The sequence below is a fragment of the Rhinoderma darwinii genome, chromosome 13, assembly GCF_050947455.1.
Source record: "Rhinoderma darwinii isolate aRhiDar2 chromosome 13, aRhiDar2.hap1, whole genome shotgun sequence".
NCBI lineage: Eukaryota > Metazoa > Chordata > Amphibia > Anura > Rhinodermatidae > Rhinoderma > Rhinoderma darwinii.
In genome coordinates, this window is record NC_134699.1 from 4,977,883 (window position 1) to 5,003,705 (window position 25,823).

The 25,823-nt window shown below is 44.1% G+C and overlaps 1 protein-coding gene across 1 annotated transcript in view; it reads right to left on the minus strand.

Annotated features, from left to right (window-relative positions):
- Positions 1 to 25,823, minus strand: part of BMP7 (bone morphogenetic protein 7) — a 61,447-nt gene that overhangs the window by 20,216 nt on the left and 15,408 nt on the right. The window contains exons 2-3 of the mRNA XM_075845597.1: positions 12,430 to 12,622; positions 7,368 to 7,516 (exon numbers count right to left, since the gene is read on the minus strand). Of these exons, the coding sequence (XP_075701712.1) occupies positions 7,368 to 7,516; positions 12,430 to 12,622 (342 nt within the window). The remainder of the gene's footprint in view (positions 1 to 7,367; positions 7,517 to 12,429; positions 12,623 to 25,823) is intronic.

Below are 25,823 nucleotides of genomic sequence, written 5' to 3' on the forward strand. Positions count from 1 at the left end.
GATATCAGTCACACATATGATGTAATGTCTCTGGAGGATATAATAGTGCTGGAGTGTTATAAGAGGAGCGGCTGATATCAGTCACACATATGATGTAATGTCTCTGGAGGATATAATAGTGCTGGAGTGATATAAGAGGAGCGGCTGATATCAGTCACACACATGATGTAATGTCTGGAGGATATAATAGTACTGGAGTGATATAAGAGCAGCGGCTGATATCAGTCACACATATGATGTAATGTCTCTGGGGGATATAATAGTACTGGAGTGATATAAGAGGAGCGGCTGATATCAGTCACACATATGATGTAATGTCTCTGGGGGATATAATAGTACTGGAGTGATATAAGAGGAGCGGCTGATATCAGTCACACATATGATGTAATGTCTCTGGAGGATATAATAGTGCTGGAGTGTTATAAGAGGAGCGGCTGATATCAGTCACATATGATGTAATGTCTCTGGAGGATATAATAGTACTGGAGTGATATAAGAGAAGCGGCTGATATCAGTCACATATGATGTAATGTCTCTGGAGGATATAATAGTGCTGGAGTGATATAAGAGGAGCGGCTGATATCAGTCACACATATGATGTAATGTCTCTGGAGGATATAATAGTGCTGGAGTGATATAAGAGGAGCGGCTGATATCAGTCACATATGATGTAATGTCTCTGGAGGATATAATAGTGCTGGAGTGTTATAAGAGGAGCGGCTGATATCAGTCACATATGATGTAATGTCTCTGGAGGATATAATAGTACTGGAGTGTTATAAGAGGAGCGGCTGATATCAGTCACATATGATGTAATGTCTCTGGAGGATATAATAGTGCTGGAGTGATATAAGAGGAGCGGCTGATATCAGTCACATATGATGTAATGTCTCTGGAGGATATAATAGTACTGGAGTGATATAAGAGGAGCGGCTGATATCAGTCACACATGATGTAATGTCTCTGGAGGATATAATAGTACTGGAGTGATATAAGAGAAGCGGCTGATATCAGTCACACATATGATGTAATGTCTCTGGAGGATATAATAGTACTGGAGTGATATAAGAGAAGCGGCTGATATCAGTCACATATGATGTACTGTCTCTGGAGGATATAATAGTACTGGAGTGATATAAGAGGAGCGGCTGATATCAGTCACATATATGATGTAATGTCTCTGGAGGATATAATAGTGCTGGAGTGATATAAGAGGAGCGGCTGATATCAGTCACACATATGATGTAATGTCTCTGGAGGATATAATAGTACTGGAGTGATATAAGAGAAGCGGCTGATATCAGTCACATATGATGTACTGTCTCTGGAGGATATAATAGTACTGGAGTGATATAAGAGGAGCAGCTGATATCAGTCACATATGATGTAATGTCTCTGGGGGATATAATAGTACTGGAGTGATATAAGAGGAGCGGCTGATATCAGTCACATATGATGTAATGTCTCTGGAGGATATAATAGTACTGGAGTGATATAAGAGAAGCGGCTGATATCAGTCACATATGATGTAATGTCTCTGGAGGATATAATAGTGCTGGAGTGATATAAGAGGAGCGGCTGATATCAGTCACATATGATGTAATGTCTCTGGAGGATATAATAGTGCTGGAGTGTTATAAGAGGAGCGGCTGATATCAGTCACATATGATGTAATGTCTCTGGAGGATATAATAGTACTGGAGTGTTATAAGAGGAGCGGCTGATATCAGTCACATATGATGTAATGTCTCTGGAGGATATAATAGTGCTGGAGTGATATAAGAGGAGCGGCTGATATCAGTCACATATGATGTAATGTCTCTGGAGGATATAATAGTACTGGAGTGATATAAGAGGAGCGGCTGATATCAGTCACACATGATGTAATGTCTCTGGAGGATATAATAGTACTGGAGTGATATAAGAGAAGCGGCTGATATCAGTCACACATATGATGTAATGTCTCTGGAGGATATAATAGTACTGGAGTGATATAAGAGAAGCGGCTGATATCAGTCACATATGATGTACTGTCTCTGGAGGATATAATAGTACTGGAGTGATATAAGAGGAGCGGCTGATATCAGTCACATATATGATGTAATGTCTCTGGAGGATATAATAGTGCTGGAGTGATATAAGAGGAGCGGCTGATATCAGTCACACATATGATGTAATGTCTCTGGAGGATATAATAGTACTGGAGTGTTATAAGAGGAGCGGCTGATATCAGTCACACATATAATGTAATGTCTCTGGAGGATATAATAGTGCTGGAGTGATATAAGAGGAGCGGCTGATATCAGTCACACATATGATGTAATGTCTCTGGAGGATATAATAGTGCTGGAGTGATATAAGAGGAGCGGCTGATATCAGTCACATATGATGTAATGTCTCTGGAGGATATAATAGTACTGGAGTGATATAAGAGGAGCGGCTGATATCAGTCACATATGATGTAATGTCTCTGGAGGATATAATAGTACTGGAGTGATATAAGAGGAGCGGCTGATATCAGTCACATATGATGTAATGTCTCTGGAGGATATAATAGTGCTGGAGTGATATAAGAGGAGCGGCTGATATCAGTCACATATGATGTAATGTCTCTGGAGGATATAATAGTACTGGAGTGATATAAGAGGAGCGGCTGATATCAGTCACATATGATGTAATGTCTCTGGAGGATATAATAGTACTGGAGTGATATAAGAGGAGCGGCTGATATCAGTCACACATATGATGTAATGTCTCTGGAGGATATAATAGTACTGGAGTGATATAAGAGGAGCGGCTGATATCAGTCACATATGATGTAATGTCTCTGGAGGATATAATAGTGCTGGAGTGTTATAAGAGGAGCGGCTGATATCAGTCACAGATATGATGTAATGTCTGGAGGATATAATAGTACTGGAGTGTTATAAGAGGAGCGGCTGATATCAGTCACACATATGATGTAATGTCTGGAGGATATAATAGTACTGGAGTTATATAAGAGGAGCGGCTGATATCAGTCACACATATGATGTAATGTCTCTGGAGGATATAATAGTGCTGGAGTGTTATAAGAGGAGCGGCTGATATCAGTCACATATATGATGTAATGTCCCTGGAGGATATAATAGTGCTGGAGTGATATAAGAGGAGCGGCTGATATCAGTCACACATATGATGTAATGTCTCTGGAGGATATAATAGTGCTGGAGTGTTATAAGAGGAGCGGCTGATATCAGTCACACATATGATGTAATGTCTCTGGAGGATATAATAGTGCTGGAGTGATATAAGAGGAGCGGCTGATATCAGTCACATATAATGTAATGTCTCTGGAGGATATAATAGTACTGGAGTTATATAAGAGGAGCGGCTGATATCAGTCACACATGATGTAATGTCTCTGGAGGATATAATAGTGCTGGAGTGATATAAGAGGAGCGGCTGATATCAGTCACATATGATGTAATGTCTCTGGAGGATATAATAGTGCTGGAGTGTTATAAGAGGAGCGGCTGATATCAGTCACACATATGATGTAATGTCTCTGGAGGATATAATAGTACTGGAGTGTTATAACAGGAGCGGCTGATATCAGTCACATATGATGTAATGTCTCTGGAGGATATAATAGTACTGGAGTGTTATAACAGGAGCGGCTGATATCAGTCACATATGATGTAATGTCTCTGGAGGATATAATAGTACTGGAGTGATATAAGAGGAGCGGCTGATATCAGTCACATATAATGTAATGTCTCTGGAGGATATAATAGTGCTGGAGTGTTATAAGAGGAGCAGCTGATATCAGTCACACATATGATGTAATGTCTCTGGAGGATATAATAGTGCTGGAGTGTTATAAGAGGAGCGGCTGATATCAGTCACACATATGATGTAATGTCTCTGGAGGATATAATAGTGCTGGAGTGTTATAAGAGGAGCGGCTGATAGTCACATATGATGTAATGTCTCTGGAGGATATAATAGTGCTGGAGTGATATAAGAGGAGCGGCTGATATCAGTCACACATATGATGTAATGTCTCTGGAGGATATAATAGTACTGGAGTGTTATAAGAGCAGCGGCTGATATCAGTCACACATATAATGTAATGTCTCTGGAGGATATAATAGTGCTGGAGTGATATAAGAAGAGCGGCTGATATCAGTCACATATATGATGTAATGTCTCTGGAGGATATAATAGTGCTGGAGTGTTATAAGAGGAGCGGCTGATATCAGTCACATATATGATGTAATGTCTGGAGGATATAATAGTACTGGAGTTATATAAGAGGAGCGGCTGATATCAGTCACATATATGATGTAATGTCTGGAGGATATAATAGTACTGGAGTGATATAAGAGGAGCGGCTGATATCAGTCACATATGATGTAATGTCTCTGGAGGATATAATAGTACTGGAGTGATATAAGAGGAGCAGCTGATATCAGTCACATATATGATGTAATGTCTCTGGAGGATATAATAGTGCTGAGTGTTATAAGAGGAGCGGCTGATATCAGTCACACATATGATGTAATGTCTCTGGAGGATATAATAGTGCTGGAGTGTTATAAGAGGAGCGGCTGATATCAGTCACATATATGATGTAAACGTCTCTGGGGGATATAATAGTACTGGAGTGATATAAGAGGAGCGGCTGATATCAGTCACACATGATGTAATGTCTCTGGAGGATATAATAGTGCTGGAGTGATATAAGAGGAGCGGCTGATATCAGTCACACATGATGTAATGTCTCTGGAGGATATAATAGTGCTGGAGTGATATAAGAGGAGCGGCTGATATCAGTCACACATATGATGTAATGTCTGGAGGATATAATAGTACTGGAGTGATATAAGAGGAGCGGCTGATATCAGTCACACATATGATGTAATGTCTCTGGAGGATATAATAGTGCTGGAGTGATATAAGAGGAGCGGCTGATGTCAGTCACATATGATGTAATGTCTGGAGGATATAATAGTACTGGAGTGTTATAAGAGGAGCGGCTGATATCAGTCACACATATGATGTAATGTCTCTGGAGGATATAATAGTACTGGAGTGATATAAGTGGAGCGGCTGATATCAGTCACATATGATGTAATGTCTGGAGGATATAATAGTACTGGAGTGTTATAAGAGGAGCGGCTGATATCAGTCACACATATGATGTAATGTCTCTGGAGGATATAATAGTACTGGAGTGTTATAAGAGGAGCGGCTGATATCAGTCACATATATGATGTAATGTCTCTGGAGGATATAATAGTACTGGAGTGATATAAGAGGAGCGGCTGTTATCAGTCACACATATGATGTAATGTCTCTGGAGGATATAATAGTGCTGGAGTGATATAAGAGGAGCGGCTGATATCAGTCACATATGATGTAATGTCTCTGGAGGATATAATAGTGCTGGAGTGATATAAGAGGAGCGGCTGATATCAGTCACATATGATGTAATTTCTCTGGAGGATATAATAGTGCTAGAGTGATATAAGAGGAGCGGCTGATATCAGTCACACATATGATGTAATGTCTCTGGAGGATATAATAGTACTGGAGTGATATAAGAGGAGCGGCTGATATCAGTCACACATATGATGTAATGTCTCTGGAGGATATAATAGTGCTGGAGTGATATAAGAGGAGCGGCTGATATCAGTCACACATATGATGTAATGTCTCTGGAGGATATAATAGCACTGGAGTGATATAAGAGGAGCGGCTGATATCAGTCACACATATGATGTAATGTCTCTGGAGGATATAATAGTACTGGAGTGATATAAGAGGAGCGGCTGATATCAGTCACACATATGATGTAATGTCTCTGGAGGATATAATAGTGCTGGAGTGTTATAAGAGGAGTGGCTGATATCAGTCACATATGATGTAATGTCTCTGGAGGATATAATAGTACTGGAGTGTTATAAGAGGAGCGGCTGATATCAGTCACATATGATGTAATGTCTCTGGAGGATATAATAGTACTGGAGTGTTATAAGAGGAGCGGCTGATATCAGTCACACATATGATGTAATGTCTGGAGGATATAATAGTACTGGAGTGATATAAGAGGAGCGGCTGATATCAGTCACACATATGATGTAATGTCTCTGGAGGATATAATAGTACTGGAGTGATATAAGAGGAGCGGCTGATATCAGTCACACATATGATGTAATGTCTCTGGAGGATATAATAGTACTGGAGTGATATAAGAGGAGCGGCTGATATCAGTCACATATATGATGTAATGTCTCTGGAGGATATAATAGTGCTGGAGTGATATAAGAGGAGCGGCTGATATCAGTCACATATGATGTAATGTCTCTGGAGGATATAATAGTACTGGAGTGATATAAGAGGAGCGGCTGATATCAGTCACATATATGATGTAATGTCTCTGGAGGATATAATAGTGCTGGAGTGATATAAGAGGAGCGGCTGATATCAGTCACATATGATGTAATGTCTCTGGAGGATATAATAGTACTGGAGTGATATAAGAGGAGCGGCTGATATCAGTCACATATGATGTAATGTCTCTGGAGGATATAATAGTGCTGGAGTGATATAAGAGGAGCGGCTGTTATCAGTCACACATATGATGTAATGTCTCTGGAGGATATAATAGTGCTGGAGTGATATAAGAGGAGCGGCTGATATCAGTCACATATATGATGTAAATGTCTTAGCACTGGTGATATCTGACATAATGTAGATATCGTGGGGGGGTTGGGATGTTTCTGCACATCATCCCATAGAAGAACATTACAGACAGCCTGTTTTGGTCTGAAATGGCTGACATCAGGGAACAATAGATTTCATTCCGTTTTCCAACAATCCGCCTCTCCCCAGCCTGAAATGGCTGTTAACAGGAACCAATAAATCGCAATCAACTGCATAATAGAGAGAAGAAACTGCAGCTGTAGTGTCCCTTTAAGAAACACTTCCAAAAAGTAAAATTGCAGATACGACCCTGATGTATTGCATTTTTGGAGATAGAATTATTTCCTACATTATTTCCTACATCACACTACTGAATATTGGATGGAGAAAACATTACATCCACTAAAACGCAAAAGAGCAGAGCGCTCCCTGCTGAACAAGCAGGAGACAGCAGAGAGATGTGAGCTGAACAGACTGAGAGTTAACAGGAAACCAGCAGAAGTGAGAATGCAGCTGTGGGTGTTACTAGAGTATAAGACCTGATGTAGATAGAGATAGAGGTGACCATACCGAAAGTCCTACCTTATGTGTATAGGCACCTTAAAGACCAGTGCAAGATGTGGAAACTACTCCAGCCCTCGGGGGGAGCTCTGCTCATACATTGATCCATCACTCACCATTGTTGCTCTCTACAGAGAGCTGCAGGCCAAGATTTTGCTGCGGGATCAGGACCCAGTGATTGCTGGTGGCGGTAATATCGAAAACCAACCATTCTTCTTCCGTCGCCCAGATGGTCCTGGAGTCGAGCAGGAACAGGTCAGAATCCCTAGGGAGACACGGAAGATGAGACGATGGGCAGAGTATACAGCAGGAATGATGAACTACCGCTGCCTGTATAGTCCATATACTTTGCTACAATGTGTCAGTGCAGGTGCAATGTATCAGCCTGGATTCCAGCCTGTTTAGGATTGTCTAGACTGGATACAACTGTAACAGACTCTCAGCTGTGAGACGTATTAGGACCGTATGCAACAAGAATATATAGAGACAAACTGTAATCCCTGCATAGTAAAAAAAACAATCCTGTCAACTTCTAATTTTCTTTGCGTATCAATTCCAAACCATTTCAACACCTCTGCTTGCTGTCAGTGCTTCAATATTTATTTTACTCTGGACATTTGGATTCTCTATAGTTGGGTTATGTCTTGTTACCAGCTGCAGATTTGTAATCATCACATGGAGAGATCAAGGCAGATTCTCCAATTCTGGAAGTAACCAGTGTAGGCTCCAATTCATTGACAGCAAGCAGAATTTGTTTTCAAAATGGAGAATTGAAACACAAAATATATTAGAAAGTTGTAGAACTTCCTGGGGGAAAAACAGTTGTAAAACTGCGGTATAGTTGAGTGTACTTAAAGGGGTATTCCCATCATTTAAGGTAGGATACACCATATGACTACTGCGTTTGTGGTGTACAATTGGCGACCATACGCTAAATGTGTCCATAGATCCCCTACTAACCCGAGGGGTGGCAAAAGCTTGTTACATGTTGAGCTGGCACGCATTGGTAAACCTTTGTCTTCGCTGTATAGGGATGCGCAGCCTGCGTGGCAGACGATTTTTACAATGGTGGTCTATAGGCTACGTATGCAACTGTATGGCATAGATTCGCATATACAGATACCCTATGCACGTTGTGAGCAGACCCTAGGGGGAAAGCCTTGTATTTTTAGGTCTTTGTACATTCCCCCCCCAGATCTCCCTCCTCTTTGTGGGTCCCTCTGCAGCGTGATATAAACTTTTACATGCTTGTTTATTGAAATCAATGTTGTGCGTTTTTGACCTCTTAAAATATTGTCCGGGGGGTAAATAAATCCCTGGTTGAAGTCGGCAGTGTAATGAGCTGCGCACCGGCCTGGAGAGTCATAAACGCTGGATCCGGGGCTGCGCTCATATTTATTGAAATTCTTCACACACTTTCTCTGTGGGAGTCATAAAACGTGGCCGCTGGAGATGGAGCGCAAAGCGAAGCGTCCGACACCGCAATGTAACTAGTGAGGGGTCAGGGAGGTGGCATGAGGATCAATAAAAGAGGATTTTTTTTCTTATTGGATCTGTCACCTTCACTTAAAGGGGGCGGCCATACTGTGGACATAAAGTGCAAGTGTCATAAAACACCGATGTCTATAAGGGGTTAAAAGAATAGGACACTATACAACCCCCTGAGCTACAGTTTGGATTGAACAATTCTAACAAACTCACTTATTGGCTCTAATAGGAAATATCCAGGACTAACCAGTCAGCAGAGGCGGAACTTGAACCTCCGGGGCCCCAATGCAAAATCTGGAACAGGTCCCCCACCAACCGTGTGGCATTTATAATACTGTGGTCCTTGCATGCCTGGTGTGACTGCTACTTCTGTACCCCTAAAAGCTATGCCCCTACCTACAAGCCTTCAATGTACACAGTGACTCCACCAGCAGAATAGTGAGTGCAGCTCTGGAGTATAATACAGGATGTAACTCAGGATCAGTACAGGATAAGTAATGTAATGTATGTACATAGTGACTCCACCAGCAGAATAGTGAGTGCAGCTCTGGAGTATAATACAGGATGTAACTCAGGATCAGTACAGGATAAGTAATGTAATGTATGTACACAGTGACTCCACCAGCAGAATAGTGAGTACAGCTCTGGAGTATAATACAGGATATAACTCAGGATAAGTAATGTATGTACACAGTGACTCCACCAGCAGAATAGCGAGTGCAGCTCTGGAGTATAAAACAGGATGTAACTCAGGATCAGTACAGGATAAGTAATGTAATGTATGTATACAGTGACTCCACCAGCAGAATAGTGAGTGCAGCTCTGGAGTATAATACAGGATGTAACTCAGGATCAGTACAGGATAAGTAATGTCATGTATGTACACAGTGACTCCACCAGCAGAATAGTGAGTGCAGCTCTGGAGTATAATACAGGATGTAACTCAGGATCAGTACAGGATAAGTAATGTAATGTATGTACACAGTGACACCACCAGCAGAATAGTGAGTGCAGCTCTGGAGTAGAATACAGGATGTAACTCAGGATCAGTACAGGATAAGTAATATAATGTATGTACACAGTGACTCCACCAGCAGAATAGTGAGTACAGCTCTGGAGTATAATACAGGATATAACTCAGGATAAGTAATGTATGTACACAGTGACTCCACCAGCAGAATAGCGAGTGCAGCTCTGGAGTATAATACAGGATGTAACTCAGGATCAGTACAGGATAAGTAATGTCATGTATGTACACAGTGACTCCACCAGCAGAATAGTGAGTGCAGCTCTGGAGTATAATACAGGATGTAACTCAGGATCAGTACAGGATAAGTAATGTAATGTATGTACACAGTGACTCCACCAGCAGAATAGTGAGTACAGCTCTGGAGTATAATACAGGATATAACTCAGGATAAGTAATGTATGTACACAGTGACTCCACCAGCAGAATAGCGAGTGCAGCTCTGGAGTATAATACAGGATGTAACTCAGGATCAGTACAGGATAAGTAATGTCATGTATGTACACAGTGACTCCACCAGCAGAATAGTGAGTGCAGCTCTGGAGTATAATACAGGATGTAACTCAGGATCAGTACAGGATAAGTAATGGAATGTATGTACACAGTGACTCCACCAGCAGAATAGTGAGTGCAGCTCTGGAGTATAATACAGGATATAACTCAGGATCAGTACAGGATAAGTAATGTAATATATTTATAGACTTTTTATAGATTATATATAAAATGGAAAGTGTAGATATATTCTTGTTGAGGCAGGTAGAATTATTACTCATAGCTTATGCCTATTTGTGCTGCAGAGTCACTAGCTTCCATCATTGCGACGATGCCGACGATCAGCATAATAGTGTTGTTGTCAATGACAACCAGTCAGTATGTGACTGGTTGTCATGGGTAACACCACTGTTTTTGTCTGCACTGGTTGTTATATATGACCCCTCCCAACTATGTTGACAGATTCCTAAGCAGGGCCTGATTGTCCTCACCTAAACTCTATTTGACAGCATGGCGAGCTTTTTCCATTAGGTCGGCCCTATTGATGTGACTCGGCTTAACATGTGAATTGAAAATGAATGAAGTGAATGTTTTCTTCTCGTCCTGGCTACAGATGACAGCGCAAACACCATTACTTTCCTTATTCTATTACAGCCTCGGGAGACGCCGGCAGATGTGCAGCCCTCCAATAGCCAGTGCGTTCTGCGCTCCCGGCCGCGTTGTAAAATATTTCTATGACAATGTGTTCTGGTGACGTCACAGATTTCATACACCGGAGCAGAGGACGTGATGGCAGCCATGTTGTCTTAATGAGGAGTACCTGTAAGGGTATGTTCACACTCCCTATTTACGGTGGTAATTCAGGCGTTCTACCATAAAGAGAGGTTCTACAAATTGGACCCCTTTAAATGGGTATTCTCATCTCCAACATTTATGGCCTATCCACAGGATGTCCAATAGATGCGGGTCCTGCACTTATCTCTAGAACGGCGCTCCCTGACCCTCGTCCTCACTTTTCCAATTGTCGCTGGGCTCCGGCCACTGAGTTATGCCCCCTGCACACGACCGTATATTTCATCCGTAATTACGGACCCATTCACTTCTATTGGCCGCGGACACCTTTCCGTATCACTATGGATGGGTGTCCGTGCCGTAGGAGCGTTCCGAAAAAGATGTAACATGTCCGTTCTTTTGCATTTTACGGGCCGTGCTCCCTGTGCTTTGTAAAAACGCGGGCGGTAGTCGGTGACCGGCCGTGCCCGCAATTGCAGGCTGTGATTACAATAGCGGGCCGGCACAGCCGTGTGCATGGGGCCACAACCTGTCCTATTCTTGTCCATAATTACGGCACGGACTCTCGCGTAGAAGCCTATGGGCACTTCCGTAAATACGGACGGCTACGGATGCGCATCGGTATACCGTCCGTATTTACGGCAGTGTTGCTACGCACCATGTTGGTGACATCGTTTGCAGCCTCCCTCTTTTTTTTTTTACGGATCCGTATATACAGATCAAATACGGATGCACCACAGACCGCATTTGCGGATACAGTTCCGTATATACGAATGAATTACTGATGACTACGGACCCGTATTTACGGAATAGATGAAAATACGGTCGTGTGCATGGGGCCTTAGAGGGTGACCGGGTTTTCCAGAAACAGCCCAACGCGTTTAAGCTATGCTGTATCCCAAACTCCCATAGAAGTGAATCGAAGTTAGGCCTCATGCACACGGCCGTGCCCATAATCACGGCCCGCGATTGCAGGCATGGCTGGCCGCCGACGGCCGCAGTCCGCACTCTCGGCCCGTCCTCCCATACAAAGTGTGGGAGCACGGCCCGTAAAATGAAAAAAATAGGACATATTCTATCTTTTGCGGTCCGCAATTACGGAGAATCCTTATGGTCGTGTGCATGGGGCCTTACTGAAATACTGTAGCTCAGAAAACTCGGCTGTTTCCGTACACCTTGTAATTCAGAGGCCGGAGCCCAGCGACAGGTAGGAGATTCCAATCTGAGGACTGGGGGACCAGAAGCATTACTGAGCCCCGCTGACCCTTTGTTATGGGCGATGGGCGGGGGGGGTTCCAGTTGACAAAACCATCTCACATGTGACCTTGTGACACGTCTCTATGAGCTCCGGTGTGTTACGGCCTCATGGGTTCACTTACTTTCCTTGATGTTCCTGCAGAACTTGGTAGATGCTGATTTGGAAGGTCTCATTGTCAAAGCGCTCTTGAATATAATCCTTATATATCCTAAATTCGGCTGCGGTCACCGCTTCTCCCTCTGGGATCTTGGCGAGATCGAAGCGGAACTCCCGGTGGTGACGTCTCCGATGAAAAAACTCTTTATCGTGTTCCACTGAAAGAAAAAAATATTACATAATGTTAAGAAAAAGACTAAATATCTCTGTGGGTTCTTGCTGGGTCTCCAGCTCCGACTTTAGTTATCTCGTGTTACATCAAGTTTTATACTCCAGTCACATCCAGAGCTGCTTTCAAATTCTGCTGGATTGGTTACCGCTCAACGCTTTGCGCCCCCTTCTCGTTCATGATCTGTAATGCTGCATTCGCAAGATGTAATGTTTCTTCTAGTAGAAAAAAAACCAAACACTACGTCTCCCACAATGCAATACACCAGAGTTCAGTTCAATACAAAAGCTCAACTAAGCTATTCGGGATGGAAACCAGTAACGTTGCGAATCCTCTAGTCGCATCCAGAGCTGCACACACAACTCTCGAACTGAAGGATCTCATGTGTCTCATTTACCTCCTGCAGCTTCGTTGCCTCCATCAGACTGCTCTGCTTTGTTGCGTTATGGGGGACGTAGTGTTTCCTCCGTCCCAATACAATGTTGAGAAGAAATGTATAATAGTTCTGTAAATTATACAATCTCCCCTTAGATATTAGGGGAGGGTCTGTCAACATAGTGCTGACAGATTCCAAGTGGCAACCGGTAGATTTGTGAAGACTCTCGTCCCACCCAGAGCTGAATTCATAACTCTGCTGTTTTCCTGCCACCTCCCTGACTACTTGAGCTCATTAATGCCCCCTGCTGGTACAAACCTGCACAACTATGTCCTTTTGCCTTGCATTATACCATGCATTGTTTTACAATAGAAAATATATATACACATCTTCACAGTAGACCCCAACAACTATCACACCAAAGTCTCACACACCCAGAATAAACGTCTCCTCTGCCCGGGTCTGTGGCTGTGCCAGTCTCTTGATATTTACCCGTATATCAATTGGTGGACAGAAGTCCGCCAACAGAAAAGCCGGATCGGAGATCCAACATTTATTTATGGAGGGATCGGTGATGTGGAACGAGCCTTCCCCCATGTGCGGGGCTTTATAATCCACAACACCATCTGTACTGCTAGGAACGAATACTCAGATCTCAGGAACGTGACGGCGGGCAGGATTGTTCCCATGGGAGACGCGCTACAATTCAGGGTGCCCATACACATTAGATGAAAGTCGACCAAACCCACCGATCTCGGGGGGACCGGCCAACTATGTAATATGTACTCGGGTTTCCCGCTCTCTCCACTCTGTTCAATTTCGACATGCCCAATATTTTGTTCCCACGAAGATAAGCCGCTACCCGAGGCTCTGGCAGCCGCTTATCTCCCTGTCATAAGTGAATGACAAGTCAAGCGGGCATGTGTACGGGGGAGTCCGGAGGAATTGTAAGTGTTTGGGCAGCTTTAGGCCCTGTTCACACTGAGTATTTTATAAAAAATCTGCCTCAAAATTCCTTCAGGAATTTTGACCTGCCTGCGCTTTTTTGCCACGGTTTTCGCCCCGAAGCCATTGAGGACCGCGCGCAATAAAAACTGCTTATTCTCATTCCCATTGATTTCAAATGGGAGGTCAGAAACGGAACCGCAGCAAGAAAAACATGGCCCTGTTCTTTCCCCACAAGCAGATAAAAGCCGCCCGGGGGGGAAAAAACGCCTCTGTCTCATGTTGAAGACAATGGGAGACGATTTGGGTTGTTTTTTTAGCGCTGATTCCGATGCGGTTTACGTGTCAAAATCAATGCCAAATAACTCTGTGTGAACAGGGCCTAACTCTGGACCCTGGAAGAATGGGACTCACTCTCTTCTAACGAGGGGCAGAAGTCTTTACTTGCTTTGTAGTTTATTTTTACTGTGTGCAATGTAGAAAAATGGAAACCATCAGCAAGCAGGTCAGATCCTGCTGACGGATCTTGAGGACTGTTTTTGTCCTGATTAAGGATTGTGTGAACAGCCGTGATAGCTTGTTTTGTTAAAGCGGGAAGACCTGGAGATCGCATGAACATATAGTTCACATCGCATATCAGTGCCTAATACATACATGTGTTTAACGGGGCGCTCTTCAATAGACAACCCCTCCCCGTACGCCGTATTATGGTTTATCTATGTCAAAGCGGGGGTCCGCAGCTCAGGAGCGTCCCTGTATAAAGCCAGACCAGAAAGTCACTGCAAAGAATTACTCTCCGTCTGGAGCGCCAGTCTGAACGGGTGCCGTCCATTACAATGCTTCGACGACCTAGAATGGGCATAGCTCATGCAAATATACCCCAAAGTGGGCATTCCTGGGTAAATATGGGGTGGGGTTTAAAAATGGCCCGTGAATGGGGTTTTAAAAGTTGGGAGGTATGTGCTTTATAAAGTTGAACCATCTAGAGACATAAGGCCTAATTATTATCACCCCACTTGTAATGTACAGACTTATAGGGCCAGTTCACACAGAGTTTTTTGGCGCAGATTTTGACGCAGAAACCATGTCGGAATCAGCAGCAAAAAAAAAACCACCCGAAATCAGTTGTGGGGAAAAAATGCGGCATGTTCTTTTGTGCTGCGATTCCGACAATGGGAGGCACAGGAAGCGTTTTTCACAGCGTTTTTTTGCTCGCGACCATTGAGTGCTGCGGGCAAAAAACGCTGCGAAAACCGTGGCAAGGAAGAGCCGGCAGGTCAAAATCTGCATAGGAATTTTGAGACAGATTTTTTTTCTGCCTGCAAATTCCTCAGTGTGAACAGGGCCTTACCGTCCTGTGCCTTTAAATTCCCCTCCCAACTCAAAAACTCTCCTAAGGACTGGTTTACATACCCCAATTACAGCCGGTGCTGTCATCTGAGCGGAGACCGCTAACGACGGTGTGGATTTACGTGGAACCGGTTAATTGCGCAATCCTGCGCCAAATGGCCCTATTAACCCCGTCTGCCCATCCCACGCGGCGTATACATTATGACTCAATTCCCTGAATGACCAGAAAATCGCAGCAGAAAAGACTTCAATGTAAATGAAATCCTTAAATCTCAGCACGGATATACGGGATGGATTCAACCGCCTGCGGGCCGGAGGGCAGTTCTTCATGTTTACCCGCGCCACCTATTACCCGCTTCACTATAATAAGACATCCTTGACTACAAGAGACTTGAATTTTGCAAATCTGCGCTGAAGGATCAGGTTTTTCGGGGCACAGCTGGTTTCAAGCATTTCAGAAGTAAATGAAATCAAATGAGAATTTATAATCCATCCTGGAGTCTGGAGTCCATCATCCTGAAATCATTACACAGCGAGGCGCAGGACCTATAGAAAGAGTTCTCCTCTCCACATAATCCTGGAGATCTGTATCTTCACCGTAATCAAAGTCTTCTCCTAATGTCTAAACCTCTGAAGACATCGAAAGTACGGTGATCCCCCAGAGAGGTGCACACGAAAATACAGAAGAAGATGGACTATTGTTACTGCTTCCTAAAATGTTAGAAGTAGAACTGATTCCCCAGCAAGGTCAGGGTCGGAATCTCATATTACAGTCCATATAAATATAATCTACAAAAACAGTTGTCACTTTATACATTACATTACTTATCCTGTACTGATCCTGAGTTACATCCTGTATTATACTCCAGAGCTGCACTCACTATTCTGCTGGTGGAGTCACTGTGTACATACATTACATTACTTATCCTGTACTGATCCTGAGTTACATCCTGTATTATACTCCAGAGCTGCACTCACTATTCTGCTGGTGGAGTCACTGTGTACATACATTACATTACTTATCCTGTACTGATCCTGAGTTATATCCTGTATTATACTCCAGAGCTGCACTCACTATTCTGCTGGTGGAGTCACTGTGTACATACATTACATTACTTATCCTGTACTGATCCTGAGTTACATCCTGTATTATACTCCAGAGCTGCACTCACTATTCTGCTGGTGGAGTCACTGTGTATATACATTACTTATCCTGTACTGATCCTGAGTTACATCCTGTATTATACTCCAGAGCTGCACTCACTATTCTGCTGGTGGAGTCACTGTGTACATACATTACATTACTTATCCTGTACTGATCCTGAGTTATATCCTGTATTATACTCCAGAGCTGCACTCACTATTCTGCTGGTGGAGTCACTGTGTACATACATTACATTACTTATCCTGTACTGATCCTGAGTTACATCCTGTATTATACTCCAGAGCTGCACTCACTATTCTGCTGGTGGAGTCACTGTGTATATACATTACTTATCCTGTACTGATCCTGAGTTACATCCTGTATTATACTCCAGAGCTGCACTCACTATTCTGCTGGTGGAGTCACTGTGTACATACATTACATTACTTATCCTGTACTGATCCTGAGTTATATCCTGTATTATACTCCAGAGCTGCACTCACTATTCTGCTGGTGGAGTCACTGTGTACATACATTACATTACTTATCCTGTACTGATCCTGAGTTACATCCTGTATTATACTCCAGAGCTGCACTCGCTATTCTGCTGGTGGAGTCACTGTGTACATACATTACATTACTTATCCTGTACTGATCCTGAGTTACATCCTGTATTATACTCCAGAGCTGCACTCGCTATTCTGCTGGTGGAGTCACTGTATACATACTTGATATTACTGATCCTGTACTGACCCACCGTTACAGCCTGTGCTCCTTATTAATTGGAAACAGTCAGCCAGTTTGTTGACAGACACTCCCCTATCTGGGCATCTATTATAAAGCACTGGAACAGAGCAAAGAGTCTGGTGTAAAGATGACACTTCCCAGTATTCAAATTACCAGGCTGAGCTCGGTTCAGACACATTCTTTGTCACCCAGCTTTTCTAAGCCACTGAGCAGCAAATCTTCCATGTCACATCCCCTGCACCATATCACTACATTAGTAGACATAGCGGCCATGAATGATAATTGTGAGGGGCATTAACACACTGGCGAAGGGTCTTCACTAGATGCGGAGGTTTTTCTTGTATCTAGTGTAGACAATCCTCTGTCTGCTGAACATCTCTCTCCTGTCCTGGTTTGCCATTATGCAAATCATTATAAAATTGCTAATCGATAATTTTACAAGGAGTCTGGCAGCGACTTTCTCCCTATTTCTTCCGCGTGTGCTCGGCCGAGTGCGTGCGTGTATGGGGGGAGTCCAGAGGAATATCTGTTGGATGGAGCATCGCTTGGCTGACAGCTATATAAAGCGCATGGCCAGCATTAGTTCTATACAGGTTTTCAGCCTCTAAATATACAAGCATGCTCCCATTCACTGAAAGCAAGCAGAGGTCTTGAAAACAGTGAAGAATTAAAATTCCAAGTCCATTTTTCATTATACAGTGATTAAGATTTATAACCGTTGGACAACGGTTATGTCTCAAGTGTCATTTTTGGGGTTCATCTGGTCAGAGCTGAACTATCCGGTGCATTTACTACATCTCCGCAGCTGTCGCAGTGACAGTGACGCTGAACATGTTCACAGGCCGCACCTGAGTGCGCGTTACATAAGGTAAGGACCTTATAGCGAGTGTCTCCGGCTCCACATACCAGAGCCATGACGCTCCAGCGCGGCCTAATTATGGGTAACGTGAGCGCCGGCCGTGTTCTGGTCTTCGAGGTCGGAGTCACAGCTGGTTTAGTGTCAGCGTTACATAAGCAGATAGTACGGGTGGCTTTCTAGGGGTATCATGTGAGGGTCTTCTGGTGGTTCGGAGCTCCCTGAGGTTCAGGACGTTACAGCTGCATATAGGGCACGCTTTATTATGCCCCCTATTTCATGGAAGGGCGGATTAAATGGGGGCAACTGCCTGTTACCTACCTAAATTTAAAGGGAAACAAACATCTGTCAGAAGATTCAATTAGTGAAGTCTGGGCCCCCCAGGGTCTCCGGGATGAAGGGGCTGCGGTGCTCGGGGCTCTGACTCTTTGACATTCGTTCCTGATCATTGGAATTATATCGCTAGAATTATTGGACGCAACGTCGCAACTTTTAACCTCTGCAAATACTTTATTTTATCAGAAATACAATTGGAAGAATGTCTATTTAATTGATTATAACTTCTGTGTTCCCCGGCAGGGAACAGGTTAACAGAATCTATAATCAATGATGCGCTGCGTGCACGAACATCCCCCGCTGCCCGTCACCACCTCAGCCGGTCTCCGACATTGCTGGATTCACACAACCGTGATTGTACCGTGAAAAACAGTCCGTGTGTCTGCCGGATTTCGCGGCATGATCACGGTAAATGTGAACGGGACTCCTGGCATCAGTCATTTAGGCTGCGATCACACGACAGTGAAAAAAAATGGCCATTAAAAACGTATCAATTACTCATCAATTTCCAGTCCATCTTTCACGGGCATTAAAATAAAAAAATTTAAAAAAAAAGGATTTTATTTGTCAGGGCAGATAGTGCCCCAGCGCCCACATATAGTGACAAAGAGCCACAGTGCCAACATAGTGACACAGCGCCCACATATAGTGACACGGCACCCACATATAGTGACACGGCACACACATATAGTGACACGGCACACACATATAGTGACAAAGAGCCACAGTGCCAACATAGTGACAGTCAGTGCCACAGCGCCCACATATAGTGACACAGCGACCACATATAGTGACACAGCGCCCACATATAGTGACACAGCGCCCACATATAGTGACACAGCGACCACATATAGTGACACAGCGACCACATATAGTGACACAGCGCCCACATATAGTGACACAGCGCCCACATATAGTGACACGGCGCCCACATATAGTGACACGGCACCCACATATAGTGACACGGCACACACATATAGTGACAAAGAGCCACAGTGCCAACATAGTGACAGTCAGTGCCACAGCGCCCACATATAGTGACACAGCACCCACATATAGTGACACGGCACCCACATATAGTGACAAAGAGCCACAGTGCCAACATAGTGACAGTCAGTGCCACAGCGCCCACATATAGTGACACAGCGCCCACATATAGTGACACGGCACCCACATATAGTGACAAAGAGCCACAGTGCCAACATAGTGACAGTCAGTGCCACAGCGACCACATATAGTGACACAGCGCCCACATATAGTGACACAGCGCCCACATATAGTGACACAGCGCCCACATATAGTGACACGGCACCCACATATAGTGACACGGCACACACATATAGTGACAAAGAGCCACAGTGCCAACATAGTGACAGTCAATGCCACAGCGCCCACATATAGTGACACAGCACCCACATATAGTGACACGGCACCCACATATAGTGACAAAGAGCCACAGTGCCAACATAGTGACAGTCAGTGCCACAGCGCCCACATATAGTGACACAGCGCCCACATATAGTGACACGGCACCCACATATAGTGACAAAGAGCCACAGTGCCAACATAGTGACAGTCAGTGCCACAGCGCCCACATATAGTGACACAGCGCCCATATATAGTGACACAGCGCCCACATATAGTGACACAGCGCCCACATATAGTGACAAAGAGCCACAGTGCCAACATAGTGACAGTCAGTGCCACAGCGCCCACATATAGTGACACAGCGCCCATATATAGTGACACGGCACCCACATATAGTGACAAAGAGCCACAGTGCCAACATAGTGACAGTCAGTGCCACAGCGCCCACATATAGTGACACAGCGCCCACATATAGTGACACGGCACCCACATATAGTGACAAAGAGCCACAGTGCCAACATAGTGACAGTCAGTGCCACAGCGCCCACATATAGTGACACAGCGCCCATATATAGTGACACAGCGCCCACATATAGTGACACAGCGCCCACATATAGTGACAAAGAGCCACAGTGCCAACATAGTGACAGTCAGTGCCACAGCGCCCACATATAGTGACACAGCGCCCACATATAGTGACACAGCGCCCACATATAGTGACACGGCACCCACATATAGTGACAAAGAGCCACAGTGCCAACATAGTGACAGTCAGTGCCACAGCGCCCACATATAGTGACACGGCGCCCACATATAGTGTTACAGTGATCACATATAGTGACACGGTGCCCACATATAGTGACACGGTGCCCACATATAGTGACAAAGAGCCACAGTGCCGACATAGTGACAGTCAGTGCCACAGCTCCCACATATAGTGACACGGTGCCAACATATAGTGTCACGGTGCCCACATATAGACATAGTGCCACAGCGCCCACATATAGTGACAAAGTGCCTACATATAGTGACACGGTGCCCACATATAGTGACAGTGCCCACATATAGTGACATAGTGCCACAGCGCCCACATATAGTGACAGTGCTCACATAGTAACACTCCCCAATATAGTGCCACAGTGCCCATGTAGACAGTGCCACACCCCTTTGCAGATAGCACCCCCACATGTAGATCTCACCCCCCTGCAGATCGCAGCACCACCCCCCTTGCTTGTAGATCGCGCCGCTGTAGCTGCCACTAGAAGCTGAATTCCCGGCCAGAGATTGCCAACGCTTTGGCCGGCGATTCAGCTCCTAGTGGCAGCTACAGCGGCGCAATCTATAAGGGGGAGGGGTGTTGTGGTGCGATCTACAAGGTAAAAGGGGGGGTTGGTGCAATCTGCGAGGGAGTGCTATCTACAGGGCGGTGTGGCTATGTACTAGGAGTCCCTGCTTCCCCACATAATCCCTCTCATCCATGTATATATGTAATCCCCATCATCCCTGTATTTTATAACCCCCATCATCCCTGAATATATGTAACCCCCATCATCACTGTATATATGTAATCCCCATCATCACTGTATTTTATAACCCCCATCATCCCTAAATATATGTAATCCCCATCATCACTGTAGATACCATCGGTGCGGATGCCTCACACCCGGGTATATGGCAGAAGTCCCGAGTTTGAGGCATCCTATTGGTCCACAGCCTCCTCAATGACCGCCCCGTTCATTCTTTGCTTAGGCCTAAATGCTCGCCCCATTTTCTTCTCGTTCATGTTATTCCTCAGTGCTCACGCACTGCCCGCCCCAAAAATGTTGTGTCTCTGGAAAGCCCCTTTAAACTGTACTAAAGGGGTCTGGGGGCTCCACTGTTTGAAAATTGTTCGAGTCCAAGCTCATGGGTTGATTGTCTCAATGACAAGTCCAAAGACCACTTCTGGGTGAACTTCCCCTTTAAGTGGTCTGCCCTGATGAAGACTTGAGGTTCCACGGTTTATGTAAAAAAGTTTAAAATAACCGCACAGAATGCCATTGAGGCTGACGCTTTCCGTAAGGGATGCCGGACCATCGGGTTCCGTATTAAAGGAAGTTTACTGCATATATCAAGCAAGAGCTCTATGAGGGGCACATTATGTAAAACATATTCAACGTGATGGGATCTCGCTGGCGACCGGTCAAGGCACACCGCTGCTACATTCATCCGATCACGCTCACATCCTGCTGTTCTTAAACAAAACTTGCACGAGGCGACTTCAAGTGTAAAACCACAAGACAAAAAGAAAAGTGCAGCTCCGAGCGAACGACGAGCAGAGAAGAGACTGGGAAATGAGATTAAGAAAATGCAGGAGAATCTGAGAATTCAAATAAGGGTATTAGAGGGGATGTCTCGTGAAGACAACCCCTAAGAATTAGGGCTTATGATGTCAGAGAGGGGGGTACCCTGTAGGGAACCCCTCTATGAACTAGAACAGTTAGCTGCTCCCATTCTGGCGGACACAAGCCGCCCATGTATTAAATGAATGTCCATTTATCTGGACGGTGCCTTGTAATACTACATTTCCCCTGCAGTGGCCACTGTAGGGGAAGTGCCTGGACGGTTGATGGTGTCGGGAGTCGAGCCCACAGTGATCAGCTGATCGCCACAACGTCTCACAAATGATGGCTCCCATACGTCCGTGATGAAACAACCTCTATAAAGAGAATATGTCACCAGTACAGACCACTTCACCGAGTGAGATCGCCTCATCCAATCAGAGAGGGGACATGCTACTTTGCATACATTATGTGCTTCCTTTTGGATCCCACATTTGTGGTTTGGGGGTTTATTCGGTGTGTACTAAATAGTTCTACAACTTTATAATACACAGGGTTTTCACTTCTCACCATTTTCAAGATCTCTGCATGCTGTCGCTGAAAGGGTTGGCATTCAACATTTAGAAACTTGCTCTAACCCTAGTGGTACTCACACAACTGCAATCTGTTGTGACAATGTATCAGTGTAGGTAGAAGTTAGCAGCCTGGAGTCTAGGACAGGAGAGAGATGTGTGCTGCTGCTGTGTTTATCTCAGAGAATTGTCTACACTTATACATTGTAACAAAAAGCAGCGCTGTGAGCAGAACTAGGTTAGGACAGGAATTCAGCCTGTGGGTGTTCACAAGAATGCTTCCATTTACTGACAGCAAGCAGGGATCTTAAATATAGTGATGATTTGAATCACAAAGTATTTTAGAAAGCTGCAGAACCATAACTGCACCTTCCTAACAAGGTCTTTTTTTTAATTTTTTTAAAGGGTAGCTAAACTTTTAAAAAGTCATAGTGACATGTCAGAAGTTTTGATCGGTGGAGGTCCGAGCACTGAGACCCCCACCGATCGCTAAAACAAAGCAACAGAAGAGATTGGGTGAGCGCTGGGCCGCTTCGTCTCTGATCGGCGTTCCTCAGCGCGGTGTAACGGCTCAATAGAAAGTCCAGACACAGATCGCTTGGCTTTCCGAGGAAATAAAGCGGCACAGCGCTCGCCCAATTGCTTCTGCCATTTACTTTTAGCCATCGGCGGGGGTCACAGTGCTCGGACTCCCACCGATCAAAAGTTCTGATATATCACTATGACATGTCAAAAGTTTTTGGAAAGTTTAGTGACCCTTTAAATGACTAACTTAGAAGTTCTAACGAATCTTTTGCCATAAAACGATATATAAATCTGCCGATCTCCACACGCTGCCGGCACATAGTACCCCGTGTACAACGTGACAGAATACATTTCGGTGGAGTGCCCTTTTAAATCTGTACAAAAAAACTCTAAGAACCCAACAGGCCCTTCGGCACTTCAGGCTGAGAGAGTCCTCCCTGGCCGCCCGGGAGATATGACCGTCAGCCAAGTGAAGGCTTCATTGTAATCACAAGCAGATCGCGCCATTCAGTGCGTGAGAGACCGGCGAGGGGTGGGAAAAAAAATTCCTGTGCCTGTCTTTAATGGCTGGCAAGTTAATCGCAGCCATTGCTATATAAAATCCCCAGCTTGGCAGGCCTCGTCCCTCCATGGGAACAAATTAAAATTGGCATACCGAACACAGGAAAGTAGGAGGAAATGAGAAACACGACCGGGGTTTGGCCAACCCTTTGAAATCCTGTACAGTGCTACTGATGTCAATTAATGACAGGCGGCGTTTGCCGAGAGGGTCTGCTTGGAAAACACATTAACACACGTTAAACATGTTTGCACAAGCCGTAGATTAGAAGGATTTCGGGTTCCAAAACAATAAAGCCATTACGCTAAAACCTCGTTCTCTCCGGCAAGCTCTTAATTCAATCCACTCCTTTTGGACGAATGGAGCGGATTTTCACCGGGGGGGGGGGACGACGACACGCGGGGGCAAAGGAGGAACCGTCGCAGCTGGTGGATTAACCCCGACCATGCTGGAGAATGCTACAAAGTGTCAAATACTAAAAAAAGAAAGATATTTTCTATGACCTGGTTCCGCTTCCACTTTAAAGCGCATTTCCATCAATCTGGAAAAAATCCTAAATTAGGAAAAAGAATCCCTTATTTCATTTTTTTTTTCTAATGCGCCAGGCTGCACTCTCCACCGATCCTTAAAATAGGAGGAGCCTAAATCCACTACATGCAGTGACTTCGATGATGTCATCACTACACCTCCCAGTATGCCCAGTTCACTGGATTTTTATTGATACTTGTCTAGATATCACTCGCTGAGCTGTCAATGTTCACATGTATTATTTATGTGCTTTGTATGTATTTAACTGTTTATGGGTGGCCTTCTGTAATCTGTGGCTCCCCAGATGTAGAGAAACTACAATTCCCAATATACTAAGTCTGAAAGTTCCACAAAGTTTGGAGAGTCACGGGCAGAGGTGTTCTTATTTATGGTATCTTGCACTGGAGCACACTTTGAACTGGGAGGGAACTCAAGTTTACAGTTAAAGGAGTTCTCTGCTTTCAGCAACCTCTAATTTTCAGAAGGACCACTTCACAACAATGCCGGGGACTCCAACGATCAGCTGTGATCTGTGGGTATCCTGGCAGTAAAAGTGTTCAGTTTCTCTGCAGCGCCACCACAGGAGAAATGAAGTATTACACAGTGTCCATTCATATCAATGTGTTGTCTGTGTAATACAGGACGGGTCCTCCAGAGAGACGCTCTATGTAACTGATCTCCACTCTGGTCAAAAGATAAGGATCCCGAACAGAGGACCCCCCGATATTACCCAGAATTCCCTAATAGGGTGTATAAAAATGGGTTTTCTAAACTGGACAACCCTTTTAAGAGGCTCATGGAGGAGAAGATGCGCTGGGAATGTAATTACAAGGTGGAATTGCTCAACTTTTTGGGTATTACAATCCAGATACACAGCACATAATCCTGAATGCTTGTGAGGTAATCTGGAAAATACTTTTTAATTAGTAACAGTGTCATATGACAACCTCTGCTCAGAATCTGTGTGATACACCCCAGATGTCCATGCGAAACATAAAGCAGGATCGGCCTTTACACAATAAAATGTTATTTATTATTAGATTTGTTTCCAAATAAAAGGATTAAAAATATAAAATGTATAATTAGCTGTGGTGCTTAGCACTCTACCCATCCATCCAACGAGATCAAAGATGTGAGTAGATCTTCCCTCCAAGTTCGACAAAGAACAGAAACATATCAGGGAAACTGCAATATTTGAGTCCTTCCAGCAAAACTAAAATACTGCCCCCTATGTACAAGAATATAACTACTATAATACTGCTCCTATATACAAGAATATAACTACTATAATACTGCCCCCATATACAAGTATATAACTACTATAATACTGCCCCCTATATACAAGAATATAACTACTATAATACTGCTCCTATATACAAGAATATAACTACTATAATACTGCCCCTATATACAAGAATATAACTACTATAATACTGCTCCTATATACAAGAATATAACTACTATAATACTGCTCCTATATACAAGAATATAACTACCATAATACTGCCCCCTATATACAAGATTATAACTACTATAATACTGCCCCCTATATACAAGAATATA